At 41.5% G+C, this 22,738-nt stretch overlaps 2 protein-coding genes and 1 long non-coding RNA gene across 8 annotated transcripts in view; 1 reads left to right on the top strand and 2 right to left on the bottom strand.

Moving 5' to 3' along the window:
• The window catches only part of slc22a6l (solute carrier family 22 member 6, like), a 31,580-nt gene extending 25,525 nt beyond the window's left edge, over positions 1–6,055 (top strand). The window contains exons 10-11 of the mRNA XM_062048631.1: positions 5,149–5,352; positions 5,426–6,055. Coding sequence (XP_061904615.1) covers positions 5,149–5,352; positions 5,426–5,513 — 292 coding nt within the window. The 3' untranslated portion in view covers positions 5,514–6,055. The remainder of the gene's footprint in view (positions 1–5,148; positions 5,353–5,425) is intronic.
• Positions 1–17,996, bottom strand: part of LOC133650889 (uncharacterized) — a 48,665-nt gene extending 30,669 nt beyond the window's left edge. The window contains exons 1-5 of one of the 4 annotated variants that reach the window (XR_009826327.1): positions 17,630–17,996; positions 17,225–17,262; positions 5,235–5,324; positions 1,069–1,195; positions 192–986 (exon numbers count right to left, since the gene is read on the bottom strand). This is a non-coding gene — a long non-coding RNA (uncharacterized LOC133650889). The other 3 variants (XR_009826328.1, XR_009826326.1, XR_009826329.1) reach the window with 3 other exon arrangements.
• Positions 17,997–19,015: 1,019 nt separating this feature from the next.
• nrg2a (neuregulin 2a) overlaps positions 19,016–22,738 on the bottom strand; it is a 236,785-nt gene continuing 233,062 nt past the window's right edge. For all 3 annotated transcript variants that reach the window (XM_062048627.1, XM_062048626.1, XM_062048628.1), the window contains one exon: positions 19,016–22,098. In XM_062048627.1, coding sequence (XP_061904611.1) covers positions 21,444–22,098 — 655 coding nt within the window. In that variant the 3' untranslated portion in view covers positions 19,016–21,443. The remainder of the gene's footprint in view (positions 22,099–22,738) is intronic.

Raw genomic sequence — 22,738 nt, 5'->3', positions numbered from 1 at the left:
AAACGGTTCGGTTTGAAACTGCACGTTAGCTATATGGTGCCCGTCAAGTAAGTGAACTACTGTGGGAGTCTGTAACATGTTACGGGGATATCATGTAATTTAACTAGCCCTTTATCCAAAAAGCAGTCATCTGCTCCAGTGTCAATGAAGGCAAGAATATGAAGTTCTCTTGAAACCCCAGGAAATGGTACCTGGAAGTTGTAGCCGCTGTCTTGAAGATGCCGGAGCTGATGGCAGAGAAAGTTGGCCCGCTGTCGGTGACGTCGCACCAGAAGAGAAACGTGCTTGAGATCGGCAGTTGGTTGGACGATTGGGGCATCGGGAGATCAAGTGGTCCGAATACCTACAGTATAGGCAGAGGTGTAGACGCTGACAACGTTGTCTCTCAGTGGACGGAAGTAGGTTGCCACCAAGTTGCATGGAAGGAGGTCCAACAGTGGCCAGAAGTGAGTGGTAGACAGACTCGTCTTGCTGGTGCAAGTCTGGTTATCTGTGCCAAGCACCACCAGAATGTGCTGCAGGTTTCGGTCCTCCTCTTGCTCACTGATTCGCTTGTCGATTTAAACCGCCAGTGAGAGGAGGTCAACAAGGCCCAGAGGTAGGTCAACAGCAATAATGTGATGCTTTAATGCAGTCATCCAAGCCCAAGCAGAAAGCATCCAAGAGAGCAGCAGGGTTCCAATCGCTCTTGACGGCAAGAGTACGGAAGTCTATAGCATCTTTCAACACACTGAGGACCGGGCTGCTTCACGGCCCGGGGGAGTCCACTGAAAAATGTGCTCCTTGACCTTGGAAAGGAAGGAACTGTAAAAAGAAGATTGTTGGCTCCACTCTGCTGTGGCCAATTCAGCGACTTTACCAGAGAGGTGTGATATGGCAAAAGCCACGCTTGGGCACGGTAAGAAAGGCAGTTGGCTGCAGTTAAAAATTTAGTTGGCATTGAATAAGGAAAGGACAGACATCACCTGTGTCTCTGGAAAAACGTTCTGGCCAGGACAGCAGGGGGAAAAAAAACAGAAGTGCAGACATCAGAGGTGGCTGAGACAGCACTGATGGTAGATTGAATACCTGGGCTTGAGTTGTTCTGAAGGGAGGAGACGAAAGTGGCAAGCCTCTCCTCGACAGCCGCTGTACGTGCTGCTTGTCGTGCCGCCAATTTATTGACGCACGCTCCCAGCTCAGTGACCTGTTCCTCCTGTGGGCAGAAACGGGTCTCATGTTCATGGAGAGTACTCTGGAAAAAAAAATTGGTTCTCTGGGATCCATTTTTCTGGCTGGTTCTTTCTGTCACGCTCAGCAAAGTGTGGGTGTCAGACAGACAGGAGGACGTTGTAACAGTTAAAAAAAAACGTCTTTAGTTATCCAAATAAGGGCAAGAACAAAAAACAATGGCACTGGGCGGAGGAACCAGTGCCATGAAGAAAACAAAGGGAACAAAGTACAAAATAAACTGGCCGTAGGAAGGCAGGGCAAAAAGGCAGAGCACAAAAACAAAGTAAAAAATGAAACAGCAAAGAGAAAATACTTGCTCAAGACTTGGCAAGAAGGTTGGCACGGTCTGGACTCATGGAGGGAATAAAGGAAAGAACCAGCAAAGGACAGGTGTGTACAATCACTATAAGTAAGGTGTGGTGATTAGTGCCAGGGGGCTCAAGCCTTCCCGCCTTCCTAGGCTGTCATGACAACTGGGGAGAGAGAGACAGAACAGAGTGGGGGCAAGGTGGCCAGGAAAAGCACAAGAGAAAAACAGGAATGTGACAATGGTGACATATTGACCACGGCCCTAACCACGCCCCCACAGGTGTCTTGGCAATCTAGTGGAAACCCTGGTGTACTGTATATGTATTTTACATTGGTTTCTGCATGTAAAACTATAGTAATTATCTATAAAAATGTGTTTTGTGATGATCTGGTTTTGGTTTTCATACGATTAATTAAACCATGTGGAACAGATTACTAATGAAAACTGAGGTATTACTGGATGTATTCTTCCCTTGAACACACATCTCCCTTAGTTGTGCTAAATGTCTATATTAGTAACAAGAGAATCAATATTAGGACACATTGGGACCTGTGGCATTTACAAGTACTTATGGTATCAATCCACCCATCAATAGTGGCCATATAATTAGATACTGTACAACTGCAAAGTGAAATGGGAACCGACAAAAAAGTGCATCAAAAAGTCTGCTTGTACACATAGTAATGCTCCATTTTGACAACAATTATTGACGGATTAATACAGTACAGCATTAGTCCTGCAAAAAAATTTTGCTTGATGGCGGACAGATTTTTTAGCTCATTTTGCTCACAGACATGTGGTGTTTTAGAATAGTCGACGATTCGATTCGAAAGTCTGATTAGATTGTCAAACAAACCCTCCCTTAAACAAACTTTTCAATTTAATAAACACCACCCGGGCAAACAAAATATGCTTCAATGTACAAACTTAGTTTCAGGATTTTTTGTGCAGAATGTCCGGCAGTATATTTGTGAGGTTCAAACAGCTTCGCTCAGTGAGAGGCGATCTTGGCAGGGGCGAAAGAGGAGGCAGCTGCTTATATTGTAGGGTCCCAACAGAGTCTGGCACTCTTAACATGCCAACAGCAGTCCTGAGATCCTACATCATATATAAACTCATACACACACTTCTCCTTGCCAGAGAGATACCAACACCCATCTTGTCCGCCACAAGCACGACAGGATGCTTTCATGAGTATCGGAATTGTGAGGAATATACTGTGGCATGTTGTTATAAATAATATTGTTCCTTCATCAAGAAAGAAGGAAATGTGGGAGAATATTTAGAGTTTTGTGATGAGATTTTCCCAGTCTACTGTATTTTTCGGGCTATAGAGCGCACCGGCACCTAAGTAACACTAACCACATTTTAGAATAAGTAAATATTTTTACATATATTAGTCGCACCGGATACATACCGATACAAAAATCTTGTAAATGTTTATTAACATACCTAAGTGTTTCCGAACAATTAGGTCCTGCAAATTCCGCCTACAAAGCCATTAAAAAAACATCCAAACACCTCCAATAGGGTTTTAAATACATTATGTAAGTATATACAGTGTTGGCGCTAGGAATTTTCAAAATGAGGTCCCAGGGACCCCATCAAGTCATAAAAATGGGGTCCCACAGTAAATTTTTGGGGTCCCACTTTTTTGTAACCGTTTTGAAAACAAATTATAAATGTATGCATTATCCTGTTATATCTCACATTCTATATTGTGTTTTGGAAAAAGGTTGTCATAAACTTTAATTCATAAAAAAAATAATGCAAAAGAAAACACATTTTTATGCATATGTAAATGTATTCAGTTATAAACATTCATTAACTTTCTTCTTTCCTTCATGAATCTAAACTTTACCGCTGCCAGTAGTTTTTTCTATATTTTTATTTAATAAGTTGTAGGTGTATTTATTTCAGTATAAAAGTGTAAAAAAGTTTTTTGCTTCGGTCATGAAATTATGATAATCGTGTGCTAGGGCATACATACATTATTTATTTAATGCTTAAATCTCTAGAGTCTACATCAACTTCAGATCTATCAATTCTAAGTTTTTTTGTTGTTGTTTTTTTTTGTTTGTTTGTTTTCTGCCCTTTTTGTCAAAGAAAGCTAAGTTTTTTATGCCAAACACAGAAAATATGCAAAATATTTTTCCAAGTGGAATATTTGCTCTGAAGTAATTGTAGCCTTGGATAGGTCAATAATTCCTAAAAACATTGATTTTGATTCAATATTATGTTTTGAGCAATGACAGTTTTAAAGAAAAAAAACAGCTTTGTTTTATTAGTCAACATTGCAACTTTTTCTAAATTACATTTCACCTGTAAGCTTTTTTATTCCACTTTTGTTATGTTTTTGTTTATTCTAATTGTATTTTTAAAAACCGTCTCTGAAACGTACCGGTCCCGCACCCCCCCGCGCCCGCATCGAAGTCACGTCGTGACATTGCTTGTTTTACGTGCAGAGGAGCATGTTCGGTCGCACACAATCACGAAGTACTTACAAGCAGACACAGTGTGTAGTAGACAGAAAAGGGAGAAAGGACGCATTTTGGCTTAAAAACTAACGATAAAGGTGAAGTTATAACACGCCCTTAGGAACAGGTGCTTTAAAACATGGCTAGCTAGCTAGTGGCTAACGTCCATCCGCGGTCGGCAGTGTTTTAGCGACTTCTAAATCACTAATCCTCGCCTCCATGGCGACAAATAAAGTATGTTTCTTACAAGTATCATCCCTGCAGGACGAGGAATAGCTAAACATGCTTCACTACACACTGTAGCTCACCGGCATCAAAATGTAAACAAACGGCATTGGTGCATCGACACCTAACATCCACTGTAATGATATCAAGTACAGTCACGTATCTAGTCGATATGACTATGATTACGTCGATATTTTTTGGCATCACAACATCATCTTTCGTTTTTTTAAAATTCATATTATGTTTATAAACTCAGGAAATATGTCCCTGGACATATGAGGACTTTGAATATGACCAATGAATGATCCTGTAACTACTTGGTATCGGATTAATACCCAAATTTGTGGTATCATCCAAAACGTATGTAAAGTATCAAACAGAAGAATAAGTGGTTATTACATTTTAACAGAAATGTAGACAGAACATGTTAAAAGAGAAAGTAAGCAGATCTTAACAGTAAATGAACACGTAGATTAATAATTAATTTTCTACCACTTGTCCTTAATAATGTTGACAAAATAATAGAATATAAATGACACAATATGTTACTGCATATGTCAGCTGACTAATTAGGAGCCTTTGTTTGTTTACTTACTACTAAAAGACAAATTGTCTTGTTTGTTCACTATTTTATTTAAGGATTTAACTGCAAAGAGAAATATATGTTTAATGTACCCTAAGATTTTTTGTTAAAATAAAGCCAATAATGCAATTTTTTTGTGGTCCCCTTTATTTAGAAAAGTACCGAAAAGTATCAAAATTATTTTAGTACCGGTACCAAAATATTGGTATCGTTACAACACTACTCTTTGGAATGAACAACGCTGACAAAGAGTAAAAACTATATAATAATGGATAATGATGTCATGATACAGAAAACTATGAATGGCATAACAATGTAAAGAAAATACATTTCTACCTCAGTCAGAATGGAATGGGCTGGGTATCAATGACGGCCCGCGTGGGAGCGATGGTGGCCCCTATGGTGCTTCTGAGTGGCGACTACACACCTTGGTTGCCTGGTTTGATATATGGAGGAGCTCCCATCATTAGTGGCGTGGCTGCCATATTCCTCCCAGAGACTCTTGGATCACCGCTTCCTGACACAGTACAAGATGTGGAAGACAGGTAAGTGAATTGTATTACTTCAAAAACTTAAGCAAAGTTATTACAACATATTTATGCATTTATAAAATGTCAGGGGGTCGGGGAGAATCTCCAAAACCTCAACAAATGAAACAGTCGTTCTGCAAGACACCCAGGCAAATCTCTTGAAGCAGGTCATCTGAAGGCATCACGATGCTATGCTGGCACGTTAATGGAAATAGGAGTGCATGATGCTTCTTGTTTTGCTACTGTGATTTACATATGACTTTAACGTCCTGACTGACTGCTGGAATATTGAGACGGTAATGCTCGCTTAATAGACAAGTCAATACAATGAAGACAATCATGTTGTTCTGGACTCACAATATTTTGTATTTAAAACAAAAAAGAAACATGTTTAAAAGAATGTTCTCTATACATTAAAATGCTTCTACAGCTTGCATATCTGTGTTCTCTTGAACATTTGTGTGCAAAGCAAAACACCGATAGCAACCATTAGGTATGTTGGGGTGCAGAGAACATACACACTTTAAAAATATGACAAGTGTAATGTAGAGACATTTATAATAAGAAATATGTCTGAACTATTTTTGTCTGTAAAAATAAAAAGTGAGCCGGCTGCAAGCTGTACCTTTAAGTCGACATGTTTTGGATTGGCTGATTTACGCCGACATGAGTGGTTGTCAACATAATCGTTTTTTGAAATACTGTAACTGAAGTAAAGCCATTGCTAGCACATGTACTTGGGACTTTCACCAGAGACATGAGGAGAATGGGCGATAATAAAGGATTTTTTTAACCTACTACAGTTTGTTTACCACCATTGGTGACATTTTGTTAGTGAGGATGAAAGAACGGCCTAAAAGTCCACTGTGACAAAGGAAATGATCTTTAGTCTTATCCGGAAGCTCTGTGCAGCTGCAGTCCAAAAACAACAATGATGAAGTTGACAATGCTCCAACACACATCGACATAAACAGACTGATTTGTCATAGCAACAACCCTTTTGGATGTCTATTCTTATGCTGACAGAAGCACTTGACCATGTTGGCCTACAGCATGGGGCTCCAACATTTTTTCTTCTGAGAGCTACTTTTACAAAATAAAAATGGCCAAGAGCTACTCGTTTTACAACATTTATTTCCATAGCAAAATTAACCAAAACAAAGAGAATTAGCTTGTTTTGCCAGAGCATTTAAAAAAATTTCGGTATCCACAACTAACATTTCAGAGTAGGAATGAGATTTATATGGCCCCATTCATCACGGTTTACCTGACACATGAAATGTTGCAAATTGGGGGGGTTCACTATACACTTTAACTGCCAGATGGCAGTAGAGTGTTGAATATCTTAAGATATGTTTTGTTGCAATTCCAACTTTGACCAAAGCATCAGTTGATATGTAGAGTGGCGCTCTCTATCATTTTCAAAAGACTGCATTGCAAAATGATTAACCCCCCTCTCCCTCTCACGCGAGATCCAACCAGGAATGGGGCCAAATGAATCTCTTCCCGACTGAATATTCAAATAAAATATAAACATGTTATGCATGTCTTTCTGGTGCATGATTCAAGCTACTTATACAAAACAAAAAGGGTTTTGTGTTTTATTTATAAGACTCGTAACATTAAAATTGTACTTTATTTAGACAGCAAATCTTCAGTATCTTTGTTTTTAATCCTAATTTGTGGTATTTTGTCAGTAAATATGTCTGGATTGAACAGGTTTTAAAAAATGGGAATTTTGACCCTTCGGTGAGCAACTCAAAATCTGCTGGCGAGCAACTGGCTGGAGAACCCTGGCCTATAATATGTCAACGTTGCTGAAGTCGGCCAATTTCAAGGTGAACTGCACTTTATTTTTGGCTATCTCTCACAATCATTACAAAACAAGACAACGGATGTATTTTTGTATGCATTCTAACTCATAAATAAATGTACATAAAAGTCAGCTGATAATAGAGCCAAAAACGTCCCCTATTCCGCTTATAAATCTCTCTAAAAATCCGAAATGCGCCAACAATACTCCATTTACATTTCATGACTTGAATGTTAACCTAAGTATGAGCAATATTGTTGTTACAAGCGCAAACGCAGACAAAGTATTTTTAGCGGCGCCATGATAAAAGGGAGCCAACTGTGCTGCTGTATTGACATCAGCCGCTGGTGAGCTGCTTTCACACCTCTGAGCTCACAAGTTTATTCTAGATCGTAAATAATGCCTCTCACCTGGATAGTAGAAGGATGAGGACATAATCTGACGAGTTGGTCAACTTTGGCCTCCAATTTAGATCCAGAAATGCAGAGAAAGACATGAAAAGACGCTCGGTCTGCGTTTGGTTCCACCCCCCTTTTTTCTATGCAAGGATTATGAGTTATTCTTTATTTAAATGGGAATATATAAACATCATTGCAGTTGGCTCCTAGTGACAACATACATTGTACAGTAAGTGATGTTTTATTATATTTGATGGCTCTCATGATGTCTGCAGTTACCTGGTTTACCTGACACATGAAATGTTGCAAATTGGGGGGGTTCACTATACACTTTAACTGCCAGATGGCAGTAGAGTGTTGAATATCTTAAGATATGTTTTGTTGCAATTCCAACTTTGACCAAAGCATCAGTTGATATGTAGAGTGGCGCTCTCTATCATTTTCAAAAGACTGCATTGCAAAATGATTAACCCCCCTCTCCCTCTCACGCGAGATCCAACCAGGAATGGGGCCAAATGAATCTCTTCCCGACTGAATATTCAAATAAAATATAAACATGTTATGCATGTCTTTCTGGTGCATGATTCAAGCTACTTATACAAAACAAAAAGGGTTTTGTGTTTTATTTATAAGACTCGTAACATTAAAATTGTACTTTATTTAGACAGCAAATCTTCAGTATCTTTGTTTTTAATCCTAATTTGTGGTATTTTGTCAGTAAATATGTCTGGATTGAACAGGTTTTAAAAAATGGGAATTTTGACCCTTCGGTGAGCAACTCAAAATCTGCTGGCGAGCAACTGGCTGGAGAACCCTGGCCTATAATATGTCAACGTTGCTGAAGTCGGCCAATTTCAAGGTGAACTGCACTTTATTTTTGGCTATCTCTCACAATCATTACAAAACAAGACAACGGATGTACTTTTGTATGCATTCTAACTCATAAATAAATGTACATAAAAGTCAGCTGATAATAGAGCCAAAAACGTCCCCTATTCCGCTTATAAATCTCTCTAAAAATCCGAAATGCGCCAACAATACTCCATTTACATTTCATGACTTGAATGTTAACCTAAGTATGAGCAATATTGTTGTTACAAGCGCAAACGCAGACAAAGTATTTTTAGCGGCGCCATGATAAAAGGGAGCCAACTGTGCTGCTGTATTGACATCAGCCGCTGGTGAGCTGCTTTCACACCTCTGAGCTCACAAGTTTATTCTAGATCGTAAATAATGCCTCTCACCTGGATAGTAGAAGGATGAGGACATAATCTGACGAGTTGGTCAACTTTGGCCTCCAATTTAGATCCAGAAATGCAGAGAAAGACATGAAAAGACGCTCGGTCTGCGTTTGGTTCCACCCCCCTTTTTTCTATGCAAGGATTATGAGTTATTCTTTATTTAAATGGGAATATATAAACATCATTGCAGTTGGCTCCTAGTGACAACATACATTGTACAGTAAGTGATGTTTTATTATATTTGATGGCTCTCATGATGTCTGCAGTGAGTAGTAATTAGTGATATTGTCAAAAGAAAACGTGATGTGTTTTTTAAATTAATGCGCCGCCTAATGCTTAAAATGATCAAAATACGTAAATATGCCATGTTATCATAAATATGCCTGTATACTTACAGTGTACTCTAATGGAGGTGTTTGGATGTTTTTAGAGCAATTATAGGCATTGGTTCCATTTTAAGCAGACTTTTGATCGCATTTATTTAATATTTAGAATGCATTAAAAAAAGGAAAACGTATGTGTTCTTGTCTTCCATAAAGATTGTGAATGATAGGCAAAATTCCATAAAGTGCAGTTCCCCTCTAAGTAACAAAAATAACATGGTGGACTGTCAGGGAATTGATGAGTTGGTTGGTCAACTAAATGGGTTCCACCGTAATATGCCTCGTCATCTATCGCAAAAAGGTTGTGTCAATACAAAATATATTAGATTAGATTAGATTAGTTTATTTCAAAGGGGACAATGCAATGTCATAAAACACATGACTACACATGGTTAAAAAAGCCAGAATTAGCCAGAAGGCTAGTTTTCATCTGTAGTCCCCTGGCCATGATGTAAAAGGCAGTAAAATTACAATTTAAAAGACAAAGAAAAGAAAAAGAGAGAGAAAAGAAAAAAGCACACAATACATATACAATATGATCCATCCATCCATTTTCTACCGCTTATTCCCTTCGGGGTCGCGGGGGGCGCTGGAGCCTATCTCAGCTACAATCGGGCGGAAGGCGGGGTACACCCTGGACAAGTCGTAAAATACAACATCACAACATAACAGGCTCATCTTTTAGTGCTGCCTGCTGTAGGAGTTGATAAGCCACATTTTTTATTTTTTTGTGTGACCTCCTCAGTTATTGAGTTCCACACATTTGCACTCCTTACTGACCAAGCCGACTTACTGAAAGTGCTCCTGCGCAGAGGAATATAACAGTCACCTCTGACAGAGCCTCCAGTGACACGCTCACGGCTGTTTCTTTGGCTGACGAACTCTGCCAGAGGATCTGGAGCCAATTCATGCAGTACTTCATAGGTCAGTTTTAAGTCTGCAAATGTGTGAAGATTGTCCTAGTTTCAAACACGCTATTTTTTTTACAATGGCACAGTGATGATAGTGCCTAGGTTTTTTTTTATATCCATAACCTTAATTGCTTGTTTGTACAAGATTTCCAATGGGATTTTCTTTTACTCTGACCAGCCGGAGACCAGGTGGTAAGGCAATAGTTGAAGTGGCTGAAAATCATCGAATGCAAATACAATTTTGCAGCTTCAGTTGACATTTCATTTCGAATTGCACGGAAATTTGCGAGATTAAACTTGATTATTTAATAATAATAATAATAATGGATTAGATTTAAATAGCGCTTTTCTTGACACTCAAAACGCTTCACAGAGAAGTGAGAACCCATCATTAATTTTTACAACTCATTTATTCATCATTCATTCTCCGGTGTGAGTGGCACCGGGGGCAAGGGTGAAGTGTCCTGCCCAAGGACACAACCGCAGCAAATTTTTGAGTGGTAAGAGGCGGGGAGCAAACCTGCGACCCTCAGGTTTCTGGCACGGACACTCTACCCACTACGCCAGGGGTGTCCAAAATGTTTCCACTGAGGGCCGCACACTGAAATATCAAAGCAAGCTGGGGCCATTTTGATATTTTTTATTTTAAAAAACAATACAATATATGTATAAAAAAATACACATTTAGGCCTCCACTCAGGCTTGATCCTGGGGACCCCAAAGGGTTTAGGTTAAAAAAATATTAAAAATGTGTCATTTTTTAGTATTATTATTATTCAAGGCCTAAATCTCCAGATCAACATTAGGTCTATCTGTCAATATAAAGTGTTTTTTCAAGATTTAATTTGTATGCTCTTTTTGTCAAAGAAAACCCAGTTTTATGCAATATTTTCCCCTAATAACATTTTAAAGTGAAATATTTGAGATTATATAATAATTGGAGTTCATAGCATAACTCATAACAACATTAATTCATTATTATTTTTGAGCAACTTAAATAGACACTTTAAAAAAAAAAGTCCCACTAAAATTATTGAGGATCCAAAAGGGTCCTGCTCAGTAAAGTATTAAAAAATAAATCATACTTTTTTTAAAACTTTTAACACAATAATCTCAAGATCAACTTCAGATCTATCCGTCAATTATAACTTTTGTTGTTGTTTATGTTTTTTGTTTGTTCGTTTTAGGCCCTTCTTTAAACAAAACAGCTTAGTTTTTTATATGGCAGACACAAAATATTTTCCCCAAAAAATATTCCAAAGTGGAATATTTAAAGGCCTACTGAAATGAATTTTTTTTATTTAAACGGGGATAGCAGATCTATTTAATGTGTCCTACTTGATCATTTCGCAATATTGCCATATTTTTGCTGAAAGGATCTAGTATAGAACAACGACGATAAAGATCGCAACTTTTGGTATCTGATAAAAAAAAGGCTTGCCCCTACCGGAAGTAGCGTGACGTAGTCAATTGAACATATACGCAAAGTTCCCTATTGTTTACAATGATGGCCGCATGAAGTGAGAGAGATTCGGACCGAGAAAGCGACGATTTCCCCATTAATTTGAGCGAGGATGAAGAAAGATTTGTGGATGAGTAAAGTACAAGTGAAGGACTAGTGGGGAGTGGAAGCGATTCAGATATGGAAGATGCTGTGAGAGCCGGCCGGCTCTCACAGCATCTTCCCCCGGGAGTGACCTGATATTCAGCTGGAAATGACTACAACAGTAAATAAACACAAGACATATATATATACTCTATTAGCCACAACACAACCAGGCTTATATTTAATATGCCACAAATGAATCCCGCATAAAAACACCTAGGTGTTTGTTATGCTAGCTCCTAGCTACTAGCTACTAGCTCGAGCTAGTTATAGCTCGAGCGGGTAATATGGACGGGATCCTGTCTATATAACCCGCCAATACAATTCAAACACCTGCACAACACACACACTCACTCAGCCCAAAGAACCGTTCACCTAACCCAAGGTTCATAAAGCTTATATATTTAATCAAAGTTACGTACATGACACGCACGTACTGGCAAGCAATCAAATGTTTGGAAGCGCGCGGGTGGGACCTGATATTCAGCTGGGAATGACTACAACAGTAAATAAACACAAGACATATATATACTCTATTAGCCACAACACAACCAGGCTTATATTTAATATGCCACAAATTAATCCTAATGCTAGCTCCTAGCTCCTAGCTACTAGCTCGAGCTAGTTATAGCAAGCGATCAAATGTTTGGAAGCGCAGCTGTGTACTCACGGTATCGCAACAGTGTATCCAAATGAATGAATGAATGAATGAATGAATGAATGATCTTTATTGTCATTGTGCATGTACAGGAACAGGTCCAACGGAATTTAGATTGCTTCCCTGAGGTGCTTTGCATTTTTTTTTAAAAGAAGAAACCACACAATATACAAAAACAACACAATATACACAATATGCAATATACAATGTGGCTTAAGACCACTCTAGGAGGCAATGTAAAAGAAAACGAGACAGTAAAAAGTATAAAGTGACTAGAGAGGAGTAATGCTGAATCCCAGTGTGCTAAGGGGGTGGGAGTCAGCATTTCCTACCTCCTATGCTGTGCAGGCTTTTTATTGTGGATTAATTGTGTGAATAAATATGATAAATATTGTCCAGTTGGCATGTTATCGCTGATTGCACAGTCCCGAATCGTGATTGACCGGTGGCTTCCTCATGTTGCACGTGAGGGAGTTTTTGTTTTTTGTTTTTTTTACAATTTAGCTGCGTTTAGTGCAGTTATGGCCCGGGGGTAGAAACTGTTCCTGAGTCTATTTGTGCGGGTTCGCATGGTTCTGAAACGTCTGCCGGAAGGCAGCCGATCGAAGTGGCTGTTGCCGGGGTGGGATGGGTCCTTGAGTATGTTGGCTGCCTTCTTCAGGCAGCGGGAGTTATACAGTTCTTCCAGGGAGGGGAGGGGGCACCCGATGATTTTTTGGGCCGAGTTGACGACCCTCTGGAGAGCTTTCCTCTCTGCTGCTGTGCAGCTGCAGAACCATACGCAGATGCAGTATGTGAGGATGCTCTCCACAGAACAGCGGTAGAAGGACACCAGCCGATCCTGTCTCAGGTGGAGATTCCTGAGTACTCTCAAGAAGTAGAGCCTCTGCTGTGCCCTCTTGACGATGGCCGTGGTGTTGGTCTTCCAGGACAGGTCCTCATCCAGGTGAACTCCCAGGAAGCGTAGGGATGAGACTCTTTCCACACAGCCCCCGTCGATGTACAGGGGCTGTATGGTAGTTTTTCTCCTCCTGCTGTCCAAGATCACTTCCTGGGTTTTGAGCTGGTTCAGCTTCAGGTTGCTCACCCTGCTCAACACTGCCAGCTGCTCCACCTCATCCCAGTATGCCGTCTCGTCGACCCCAGAGATGCAAACTTTATGATGTGATTGCCGGGGTGGGTGGCTGTGAAGTCGTGGGTGTAGAGTGAGTAGAGCAGGGGGCTCAGCACGCAGCCCTGAGGTGAGCCGGTGCTGAGGCTGAGGGCTGTGGAGGTGTGGGTACCCATCCTCACCCTCTGATGGCGGTCAGCCGGGAAGTCTTTAATCCAGAGACAGGTGGGGTTGGATATTCCGAGGTCTGCTAGCTTGGTCACCAGTCTGTCAGGTAAGATGGTATTAAATGCAGAGCTGAAGTCTACAAAGAGCAGCCGTACATAGCTCCCCCCCCCCTCCGGAGTGGAGAGCCGTAGCGATGGCGTCCTCCGTAGACCTGTTGGCTCGGTAGGCAAACTGATGGGGGTCCAATGCGGGCGGTAGGGATGAGAGGATGTGGGTCCGGACCAGTTTCTCGAAACACTTCATTGTGATGGAAGTGAGTGCCACTGGCCGGTAGTCGTTCAGACAGCTGACAGTGTTTTTCTTTTTGGGGACCGGGATGATGGTGGAGGTTTTCAGGCAGGATGGGACGGTGGCCTGGGACAGGGACCGGTTGAAGATGTCGGTGAGGACACCAGCCAGCTGATCAGCGCAGTCTCTCAGCACCCGTCCGGAGACGCCGTCCGGTCCCGCAGCCTTCCTCGGGTTCACGGCTTTTAGTGTGCGTCTGACCTCGTGTTCCGTCACTGAAAGGGTGAGGCTGCTGTGGTCTGCCGAGTGAGGTGTGACTGCTGATTGAGGTGTGGCTGTTGGGTGAGGTGTTGCTACTGAGTGAAGTGTGACTGCTTCCGATGGTGTTACCTCAAAGCGGGCGTAGAAGGAGTTCAGCTCCTCTGCCAGCCGGGGGTCTCCCCTGCCGGCCGGGAGGTTGCTGGGCCTGTAGTTGGTCATGTGCTGGACCCCCTGCCATACCCTCCTGGAGTCGTTGCTTTGGAAGCAGTTCTCAATCTTCGTTTTGTAGTCCTCCTTAGCCTCCCTGATACCACGCTTCAGGCTGGCTCTGGCAGTGCTGTAGAGCTCCCCGTCGCCAGATCTGAACGCGTTGTCCCTCTCCCTCAGCAGCCTCTGCACCTCTCTCGTCATCCATGGCTTTGTGTTGGAATAGACTCGGACGCGCTTATCTTATCCACAGTAACAGAGTCTGTGCAGTGTTTTATGTAGCCCAGTACTCCTGATGTGTATTTCTCCAGGTCCTCGTCTACAAAGACCTCCCACGCAGTGGTGTCAAAGCAGTCTTGCAGCTTTTCAGTGGCACCTTCAGGCCAGGTTTTGATGGACTTTGTTGTGGTGGGAGCACTTATCCGGGTGGGCGTGTATGCTGGGATGAGTAGCAGGGATGTGTGGTCTGACTGGCCCATGTGTGCTAAAGGTTTAGCTCTGTCGCCCAGTTTAATATTTGAGTAAACCTTGTCCAGTGTGTTTTTGCCTCTTGTTGCACATTTTACATGCTGGTGTAGTTTGGGGAGCACTACCTTCAGATTAGTATGGTTAAAGTCTCCTGCAATGATATGAGCAGCCTCCGGATACATGCTTTGTTGCTGGTTGATTGTATCATGCAGCTGACCTAGCGCCGTGCTAGCGTTAGCATCTGGCGCTATGTACACTGCGGTTAGCAACACAGCATTGTATTCCCTCGGCAGGTAAAAGGGTCGACATTTAATAGTCAGATATTCTAGATTAGGGGAACAGTGGCTACTCACAATGCTTGTGTGTGTTCCCCATGTGTCCTTTGTGAATATTAATAGTCCTCCTCCACGCGATTTCCCTGTAGCCTCTTTTGTCCTGTCCAGGCGGTGTAGAGTGTAGCCTTTTAGCTCGATAGCTAGGTCCGGGATGGATGAATGGAGCCAGGTTTCTGTGACTATTAGCACGCAGCTATTCCTCACGGTGGTGTTCGTTGCTACCTGTAGCCTCAGTTCGTCCATCTTGTTTGCAAGTGATCTTGCATTTGTGAGAAATATACTCGGCAGTGGTGGTCTGTTCGGTCGTTGTCTTAGCCTCTCCAGCAGACCAGCTCTGCAGCCTTGTTTCTGTTTACGTTCTCTACGCCGCCTGCAGCGCTTTGTTCCGGGTATAGTGTACCATGGAGATCCGGGTTGTCTCGCAATTTCTTCCGGGATGTTGTTTACACGGATAAACTCGGCCGTGACGGCGCTTTCTCCGGGAGATCCGACTTCTATGAGATCCTGCCTGGTGTAGACGTTGTTTGCCCGACAGGATGTAAAAAGTAAAATAACAAAGACGTACATAAATAACATAAAAAAGCACCGAACGGGAGAGCGTTGAGCCTCTGCGACTAGTCGCGACGCCATCTTATATAAATCAAAGTCCTCCTGGTAAGAGTCTCTGTTGTCCGAGTTCTTCGATCTTGACTGCATCTTTCGGGAATGTAAACAAAGAAGCGCCGGATGTGTACGTGTTGCTGCTGACTTCCCTCGCAAAATAGACGCTTCGCACCGACAACTTTCTTCTTTGCTTGCTCAGCTTCTTTCTCCATAATGCAATGAACAAATTGCAACAGATTCAGCAACACAGATGTCCAGAATACTGTGGAATAATGACATGAAAACAGAGCTATTTCGTATTGGCTTCAATGGTGTCCGAATACTTCCGTTTCAATGATTGACGTCACGGGCATACGTCATCCTGAGAGGCGTTTCGAACCGGAAGTTTAGCGGGAAATTTTAAATTGCACTTTATAAATTAACCCGGCCGTATTGGCATGTGTTGCAATGTTAAGATTTCATCATTGATACATAAACTATCAGACTGCGTGGTCGGTAGTAGTGGCTTTCAGTAGGCCTTTAATGTGACGTAATTGGAGCTTTGAATAGGTCAATAATTCTTTTTTTTTTTTTTTTTTTTAACATGTAAAGCGACTTTGGGTACTTAGAAAAGCGCTATATAAATCCCAGGTATTATTATTATTATTAATGACATTGATTTTGATTCATTATTATTAAAAAAAAAAAAAAAGAAACAGCCTGCATGGCAGATTTGTGTTATTAGAGTAAACATTGCAACATGTTCTTGTTACATTTCACCTGTTTGCTCTTTTATACCACTTTTTATGTTTTTTTTTTTTTTTTTAAATCGTATTTTTAGAATGAGCCGCGGGGCCATTAAAAAATTCCCTGCGGGCCGCAAATGGCCCCCGGGCCGCACTTTGGACACCCCTGCACTACGCCATGCCGCCCCACACAATTTGTCAATATGGGCTTTAAATGAAAGCTCTGAATCGATTTTTAACCCAATATTTTTATATTGGCTGACAATTTGCATTATTTCTCCATTAATATGTATGTCGGGGTCATATGATACTTTTTTGTTTTAGTTACATACATGCCCACAGTTTTAGAAACGTTTAGCTGCAGACAGCACTCCTGCAACCAATTTGTAACATAAGACATTGTTTTAGTGAGTTTAGCAGCAACAATGTCTTTGGTGTGACCATGAAGGAAGAAAACCGTGTCGTCTGCATACATTAAGCATTCAGCTTCAGGACAAACAGTGGGCAAATCATTAATATAGAGTCTAAATAAAAGGGGGTCTAAAATTGACCCCTGAGGGACTCCGGAGGTTAGCCTATAAGAGAGTCAGATCTGCAGTTGTTAACTGATACAGATTGTGTTCGATCATGCAGATACGATTCAATGCAGCTCACAGCTTTTTGAGAGAAGTTACATTTTGTGAGCTTGGTAAGAAGAACAGAATGATTTACCGTATCAAATGCTTTCCTGAGGTCCAAAAACACCGCCCCTACAACATATAAAATATCTACTCAAGTTACAAAATTACACATTTTAAAATGGCCACCACATCCTTTGACTATTCCTAAGACAACGTTTAGACACACCTGAGGTATGATTACACACTTGGAAGTGAGAACTATTTGGCAAACTGTTCAATTCCAAAATATTACGTACCTGCAGCAGAAGTTTAATTGACAGTCAGTGGCTTAGTAAGTGCATAAAACAAACTAAGCTTTCTTATAAGTCATTAACTGCTCTCATTTAGCCACAAAGCCAAAACAGAACCAAGCTAACATTAGCGGCAGCAGTCAAACAGTAAACAAGTTAGCAGCTGTCATTTTAACATTAACCTCTTATGATGCATTCATAGTCACCTGGTAAACATCCATTTCTTCTCGGTTGAGACGGCGTTGATAAAGTGTCTGGGTCAAGTCTAACAGGTTACACATTAATAGTTTGACCGTGTGTATATCAATTAGAAAAACGGCCAATCTGATGTTCACTGTCACCATAACTTTGTGACTAATGCTCGCTCACGAGTGAAAATTCCCCATTTTTACAAGTCGCCGTGCAGCGGAACAGCGACATTCAGCGGCCACTTGCGATATTACAGCTCAAAGCTATGTACCTGCTCATCCAATTAACCCTCTTTATGTCGCATTTTTTTACAAATATCCATGCCTACAAGGCTCAATTCCAGCCATATTTCAACACACCTTTCCAATTGCTACTATAGTTACAGTAAACCGATATGGTGCGTTCAGTGTCGCCTGGTAAATATATATGTCATCTTATTTAGTGGTATTTGACTGTAGCTTTGGTTGAGACAACATGACTAAACGTACAGTTGTCAGGTCGAACACATTAGGTGTACTTTATATATTCGCCGTTATCGTATTTTCACGAAAATTGTTCGCTCAAGCGCGTAAAGTCCCCATTTTGACAAGTCACCGTGTGGCACAGCGGCATGTGAATTCAGCAAAACAGCGACGCTCAGCGGCCACTTGAGATATTACTTCTGCAAGCAATCAATTATTCACACCACTCATAGCTAATTGCTCATCCAATAAACCCACTTTATGTCGCAACTTTTTTTTAAAAAGCATGCCAAGCTATGTTTTAGTTATATTTCGACAAAACTTTCCATTTGCTGTCTTTAAACATTAAACATGTGTCTCACACTCATTTACTGTAAGCTGTTAGAAAGTTGGGTGGATTGAAGCGGACGTTTAATGTACTAAATCTGCACATTTACATTGGAATTGGTTTCACATTTATGCATCTTAGTCACACGGCACTTGAATTAAATCTATTTGTTGTTCTTCTTATACATGTGAGTAAACATGCGAATTGTGTACACGAGTGGTTGATGAATTGATTTACGTGGATCCCGACTGAAACAAGTTGAAAAACGTATTCGGGTGTTACCATTTAGTGGTCAATTGTACGGAATATGTACTGTACTGTGCAATCTACTAATAAAAGTTTCAATCAATCAATCAATCAATGTTTTTCGTACCTTACCTTCTATTCACAAGTTGCGGTGTGGTTTTGGAAGTATGGCTACCACCTAGCGGTGAGTTTAAGCCACTACATGCATATGCATGTAGGTCATAGTATTAAGGAAACAATTATTTGCAGGGATACATAAACAACTAGTGTGTTCATTCATAGATTGGTGCACATTCATATGAACTTCTGATGCAGAGCAGAAATAACTCCATCATAAAATGATATGAATAACGATTTATTTTCCTCATATGAACAGGTGGAATCAGTTTTCATTTTATTTTACAATCTATGACAATCTGGCATTGTTTCTTTTATTTCTAGTATATTCCAAGAATGACATGGAAGCAAGGGGGAGGGAAAAGGGTCTTTTTTGTTTATTTATTGCTGAATGTTAAATGAAATGCACTTCCCATGACTGGAAAAGAATAGTCTGCTGCTTTTCTCTTTTTTTTCTTCCTTTTTTTTGTTTTTTCAAACCATGCACCCATCTAACCTTGACCACAAGTACATGCAGAGGAGAGGAGGTTCAAGCCAAGGGAGGTCAAGGAGGTCAGGAGGATTTTAGGATTAAAAGAGAGGAGACTTGCAGGGAGTGCTTGGTAGGACCTAAAATTGCTTATTTTTGGGAAGGGTGAGGAAGTTATCTGCAAGTGACCAAAAACATTCTCTATAACAGTAGGGAAGGGATTCATATGGCCCCAGTCCTGGGTGGATCTTGCGTGAGCGAAAGAGGGGGGGTTCATTATTTTGCAATGCAGTTTGCTGAAAATGATGAAAAGCATCACTCTACAGAGCAACTGACGCTGTGGTCAAAGTTAGAATTGCCACAAAACACATTTTAAGATATCCAACACTCTACTGCAGTGTGGCTCCAATTTTTCACGTTTCATGTGTCAGGTAAACTGTGACGAATGGGGCCTCATGGATTCCCTTCCCTACTGTATAACCAGACTTTGTGTGACCCTAAACAAGATTTAGTTTCTTCCCCCTTTAACATACGGTTTGATTTTATAAGTTGCTGCAAGGCTCTAAATAATGACAATACAAACAATGTGCATCTAAATGGACTTGAGAACCTTTCTGATCATGTGTGGCCCCAAACCACCGCATAGTGTTTTTACCAGGAGCCGGTCCTGAAAGACCACACTGCGCAGAACAAATGGTCTATTACAGTAACGAAACCGATCTTGGGGGCGCCTTAATGGTTTGGATTCCTTGTGTCAGACTGGATTTGACTAAACCTGTCAATAAGACAAAGCGGCAGGTACACAGTACTATCGGAGGAGACGCTATTTGGATGCTACTTGACGTTTACTGGAAGAGTGCACGCAAAAGTGAAAGCGCTCATATGATAAAAACAATCATGTGCACGATACAATTTGATAGATGGCTTTTTTTTAAAGAAGTAAAATAGGTGGTGTAAATATGCATCGTTCTACACTACAGGCACACACAACAGTCACCTATTAGAAAAAGGATGTCCTCAAACAACAAAATAGAAAGATTGCATATTTTTGCATTGTATGATCCCTTTCACAGCTATTCCTCGTGTCGGTGGTATATGTTCAGGGAAGGACATGAGGGGTGGAAATCCTGAGACACTGTGTGGCCTTTTTACAGAGACCACAAAAAAGCTGAAAGGACACAGAAGGATGACGAGGTATGGGGGAGCTGAGTGGAAACAGATGCAGTGGTTTTGTTTCGCCCACCACCTCCGATGGCAAGGGTCAGCCCGTGCCAAGTGGCTCGGTGTTTGTAGGCCTCATAAAAGGCTAACATGAGGGAAGCCTGCAGGGAAGGCAAGGAGGTGGAGCAGAGAGGGGGGGGGGGGGCTTTATGGGGGCAGGGAGAATAGCTGTAAACACATCAAGCAATGACCTGCATAACGTAACACAACCTACCGCAGCTTCACCTGCGTCTACTTGGAGGGAGGTCAGTGGGCGGGAGAGGGGGTTCTGATAAAGCACTGGATCTGTGGATGTCCGCACATGCATTGCGCGCACACACGAACACACACACACACACACACACACACACACACACACACACACACACACACACACACACACACACACACACACACACACACACACACACACACAAACGAACCAGACGGCAAAACAAAACGGATCTACATTGTATTAATGAATCAGGCGTTCTATTGGATCCCAAGTGCTAAACCCTATGGGTGAGTTAGACTGATGTAAACATACACTTTGTGATGACAGTGGTTTATATTGCATGATAATGGAAGAGGGCAACTTGGACAGAAAGGAAAAAAAAATCAACCAGAGAGGAGACAAACAAAATCAATGTGTATAAAAAAAATAAAAAAATAAAAATAAAATGAGGCGTCCGTATAAGAAAGGCTACAAAAACCTCCACTGGCCCTCTGGCATCGGCAAACAGCAAAAGGCACCACAATATTACTCTATTTTTTTTTTGTGTGTGAAAAAACTGGCACATCGTTGTATGCTGTAAATCAAAATGTACATATAAATAGAGTTTTCCCTATAAAAAAGTCTTTGCTGTTAACTAGTAGACAACTTTTGCTAAAATGAAAATAAATATTTCATTTGTTTAGAATATCTGTCAGTTATATAAAATAAAAATATTTCTTATAGATGCAGGTCTATACTATGTTGATTTCTTTTCCCCGGGGTTCGTGGTCACTCTCTAATGGGGTGTAGCGTCCGGTTTGGAGCGGGTGTGTGTGAGTCTCGTTTGCATTTTGCCATGCCCACTGTGCCGCCCCGACGAGTGAGGAGTCCGACTGTCCACCGGTCTGTAGATGGTGGAGGGCTCAGCGTTCATGTTCTGCATACTGAGGAAGGGCGTGCTCTCGCCGTCCTCCTCCGACTCGCTTCCTGTTAGGCAGCTACGGGAGCCGTATTCCCGGGAGGCCTCGTATCCGCGGGGGGCCACGTGGCCGTTCAGTCTGGACCTTCTCCAGCGCCGGCTATTGGTTGCGCTGGACCCGCTTTTCTTTGGTTGCTCCCTGGAGGAGAGATACTCCTGGGTGGTCTCATAGTCTTCGTCGTCCGCCAGCCGGTACGGGCTGGAGGGCAGGCTGCCCCTGCTGTCGTTGAGATAGGTGCGCCGCTGCTGCCGGTAGGCCTCCTGGCACTGGGCGTCGTGGAGGGGCACTTGGTAGCGGCGCAGCAGAGGCTGGTCGTCTTCCAGGGGGTACGGGTTGTGGACAGCGGGAGGGAGGGACATGGCGTGGCTGGCGTTGGGCGAGGTGATCTGGAAGGTAGGCACCTGCGGGGGCAAGGAGTAGCGGAAATCCACTGGCGAGAGGCGGGCTGGTGTCGTCAGGGCTGACACGTATCTGCAGGGCGTAAAAAGAGGGGGAAATATTGACTTTGTATTTAATACAGAGTAATAACTGGCAATAGTCCTATCCATAAATCTTCCTGATTTCTGTTCCTGTCACAACGCTGTCAAACATGACAATTTGCTGATTTGATCCAGTTTATGCAATGTTGGATTCCTGCAACTTTTCTGACTTTGTGGCGTATTTTGGGTCAGTCATATTTATATTGTGAAAGGTGATGGTTAGAATTATAAATACTTAATGTTTTCCGGACTATAAGCCGCACTGTATATAAACCGCACCCACTAAATTTTAGAATGAAAAAAAAAACGTTTTCATTTATTAGCCGCAGATATATACTGGTACGTTGTGAAATTAAAATATTTATATAGAAAGAGTTTGTAAATGTTTACTTACATAAATTAATTGTTTTCAAATGGTGCCTGTAACAAGGCAGTAAAACGGCTGGTCAAACTTATTATCTTATTCATCCTTTATGGGATGAATAAGATTTTCTCCCCTTTTATTAAGGTTCAAGATATTTATAGGATTCTTCTTCCTTGTACTTTTTTTTTTTTTTGTTTTTTTTTGTTTTGTTTCTTAAAGTGGATCATTTTAGTACATTGTTTGATTTCTTTGCTTCATAAATTCCATA

This window comes from Entelurus aequoreus, linkage group LG05 (assembly GCF_033978785.1).
Source record: "Entelurus aequoreus isolate RoL-2023_Sb linkage group LG05, RoL_Eaeq_v1.1, whole genome shotgun sequence".
NCBI lineage: Eukaryota > Metazoa > Chordata > Actinopteri > Syngnathiformes > Syngnathidae > Entelurus > Entelurus aequoreus.
This window is presented reverse-complemented; position numbering and strand designations above follow the sequence as displayed.